The sequence below is a fragment of the Neovison vison genome, chromosome 7 (genome assembly GCF_020171115.1).
Source record: "Neovison vison isolate M4711 chromosome 7, ASM_NN_V1, whole genome shotgun sequence".
NCBI classification, from domain to species: domain Eukaryota; kingdom Metazoa; phylum Chordata; class Mammalia; order Carnivora; family Mustelidae; genus Neogale; species Neogale vison.
Window position 1 is genome coordinate 152,931,522 of NC_058097.1, and position 2,963 is coordinate 152,934,484.

The window sequence follows — 2,963 nt, forward strand, 5'->3', positions numbered from 1 at the left end:
TCATCGATTGGTAAATGTATTTTTGGGAATCAAAGTGACCAGACTGAGAAAGACAAATACCCTACGATTTCACTCACATGTAAATCTAAAAAACAAAACAAATGAATGAACAAAAGGCAGAATCAGACCTATAGAGAACAAATCAGTGGTTGCCAGTGGAAAGGAGGATGAGACAATGGGCAAAAGGGGTGAAGGAGAGTGGGAGATACAGGCTTCCAGGTGTGGAATGAATGCAGCATGGGAATAAAAGCTTCTGCCCAGGAAATATGGTCAATGATGATGTAATAGCATTGTATGGTGACAGATGGTATCTGTGCAGCAGATGCTACACTTGAGAGCAAAACATAATGTAGAGGGATGTTGGATAATTATGTTGCTCACCCGAAACTAATGTAACATAGTGTGTTGACTATACTGAAAAAAAGAGACTAATTCTCACCCCCCGACCAAATTAACTGAGAGTTTTATATATTTTTGTTAAAGATTTTTTATTTATTTGTCAGAGAGAGAGGAGCAAGAGCAAGCACAGGCAGACAGAATAGCAGGCAGAGACAGAGGGAGAAGCAGGCTCCCTGCCGAGTAAGGAGCCTGATGTGGGACTCGATCCCAGGATGCTGGGATCATGACCTGAGATATTTTGATAATACTTGTTTGGTTATTTCACATTTGGAGATGTGATGTAAATAACTTTGAAATAATTCCATATTAAAATATATGGGGGCACCTGGGTAGCACAGTCAATTAAGTGTCCAACTCTTGGTTGCAGCTCAGGTCATGATCTCAGGGTCATGAGATCAGGGTCCCTCTCAGGCTCCACATTCACACAGAGTCTGCTTGAGATTCTCTACCCCCTCCCTCTGCCCCTCCTGCTTGTATGCACTCTCTCAAAAATAAAGAAATAAATATTTTAAAAAATAAGATAAAATACATAGAAAATAATAAAATTGGTGAAAATGTTAAATGTTTTCCATACGACATATTATGATTTGATTTGAGTTTATTTCAGTCAACTGAAAACAGAAGTTTATATAATCCAATTTTTTACGTAACTGGACAGCATCAACTCTTCCTGCTGCAAGGCATAAGGAGAACCCAGAAAGAACAGATGGAGACTACTTTCTGTTACTCATCAGGGTAGCCATAACTTTCAATAATCATTTTTTACTAATTTGGGCTGAAATTTACATATTTTAGTTTTCAGAAATCTTCTTATTTGGAAGAAAAGATTAACTACTCGGTCACGAATCTGCTTGGTTTTGACACCATACACCAGAGGATTGACTGTGGGAGGCATCAAAAGATACAAACTTGCAAGAATTATATGAATGCTTGGAGGTACCTTCTTGCCAATGCGGTGAGTTAGGAAACTAAACAGCGCAGGTGTGTAGGACACAAGTATAGTGCAGACGTGAGCAGCACAGGTGCCCAGCGCCTTCGAGCGGGTGTTCTGGGAAGACTGCCTGGAGGATTTTGATATAGGATGTGGCTATGAGCCCGAGGTCCAACACCATCACTGAAAGGGCCACAGAGATTCCATATGCTCTGTTAATGAGGGTGTTGGCACTGGCCAACTTCACCACAGCCATGTGTTCACAGTAGGCATGGTTGATGACATATTTAGTGTAATATGGTAGCCTTTTAATAAGAAGAGGACAGGGCAAAACCATAAAGGCAGCTCGGGTCATACCAGCAAGACCCATTTTAATGACCACTGGTGTTGTCAGGATGGTTGTATAACGCAGTGGGATACAAATAGCTACATAGCGGTCAAACGCCATGGCAACCAAGAGGGCTGACTCCATTATGCAGAATGTGTGGATAAAATACATTTGTGCTAGGCAGATACTAAAATCAAACCTGTGAGCATCCAACCAGAAGATACCAAGCATCTTGGGGGCTGTGGAAGAGGCAAGAGCCATGTCATTCACTGCCAGCATGCAAAGGAAGAAATACATAGGCTGGTGGAGGCTTGGTTCTAGTTTGATGGTGATGATGATTACGCTGTTCCCCAGCAGGGCCAGGACAAACAGGAGGAAGACAGGGATGCCAATCCAGCGATGAAAAGCTTGCAAACCAGGAATACCAACCAGGAAAAAAGATGAGATGTAGTGATGTGTAGCATTGTCTGCCATGTTAAAACTTGCAAACTTGGATGCAAAGTAGACAGGCTTTCCCTATGGGCAAAATCAGGTTGATAGAAAGATTGATTCACTATATGGAGACTCCAGGCATACTAAGATAGCCTATCTAAAGGGCTGACTCTTCCCTGAAACTTCTGGAAGCTGCTGGGTCAATCACTTCACTATTATGAACCTCAGGATCTTCATTTGCAAATAAAAAGTTTGAATCAAGTTCTTTTTAAATTTTCTCTTCTCTGTTCAATCTTATTCTTGTCTACACTTTCATTTTTATTATCTACCAAGTATACAGGTCGTGATAAAATTTCTGCTTCTTTGTGCCTAGGAGTTTTCTGAATTGTGTGACACCAACTTTGCTTTAAGAAAGGCAAAGACCACTCCTTTCAGGGAATTCTCAATCAAGTATAAAAATACATGCAGGCATACAAAAACACACAGGTGTATGCATGCATATATATAATAATTGGTAGGTTATGTAAAAGGCAATTATAATCTTAACAACATGGTAGTCTACAAATAGTCAGGAATGCAGAATAAGAGAATAAGAAATCCAAGCAGCTTAAATATAGCCAAAATTCTTGTGAACATTAAAAATAATAAACCCATGGAAAATGCTTTCTTATTTCAGAAAAGGTCTTAAAGATAATCAGAAGGATAGGTTATTATAAGCATGTATCAAAAGTGAGGAATATCAACTGAAAACAGTAGAAAAACATGAATCTGCCATAGAGTTTTAAATTAATATTCTCCAGAAAACAGGTTTTTTTTTTCCAATGGCTATATCTCCACAACTTTTTATTTACTTCAAAAGCAAGTACCTATATG

At 39.4% G+C, this 2,963-nt stretch overlaps 1 protein-coding gene across 1 annotated transcript; it reads right to left on the reverse strand.

The window, feature by feature from the left end:
* Positions 1-1,147: 1,147 nt before the first annotated feature.
* Positions 1,148-2,132, reverse strand: LOC122913530 (putative olfactory receptor 52P1). Its single transcript, XM_044260224.1, is given in 2 exon segments — positions 1,148-1,451; positions 1,453-2,132. Coding segments are annotated over 2 exon segments (984 nt in total).
* Between the last annotated feature and the right edge of the window lie 831 nt (positions 2,133-2,963).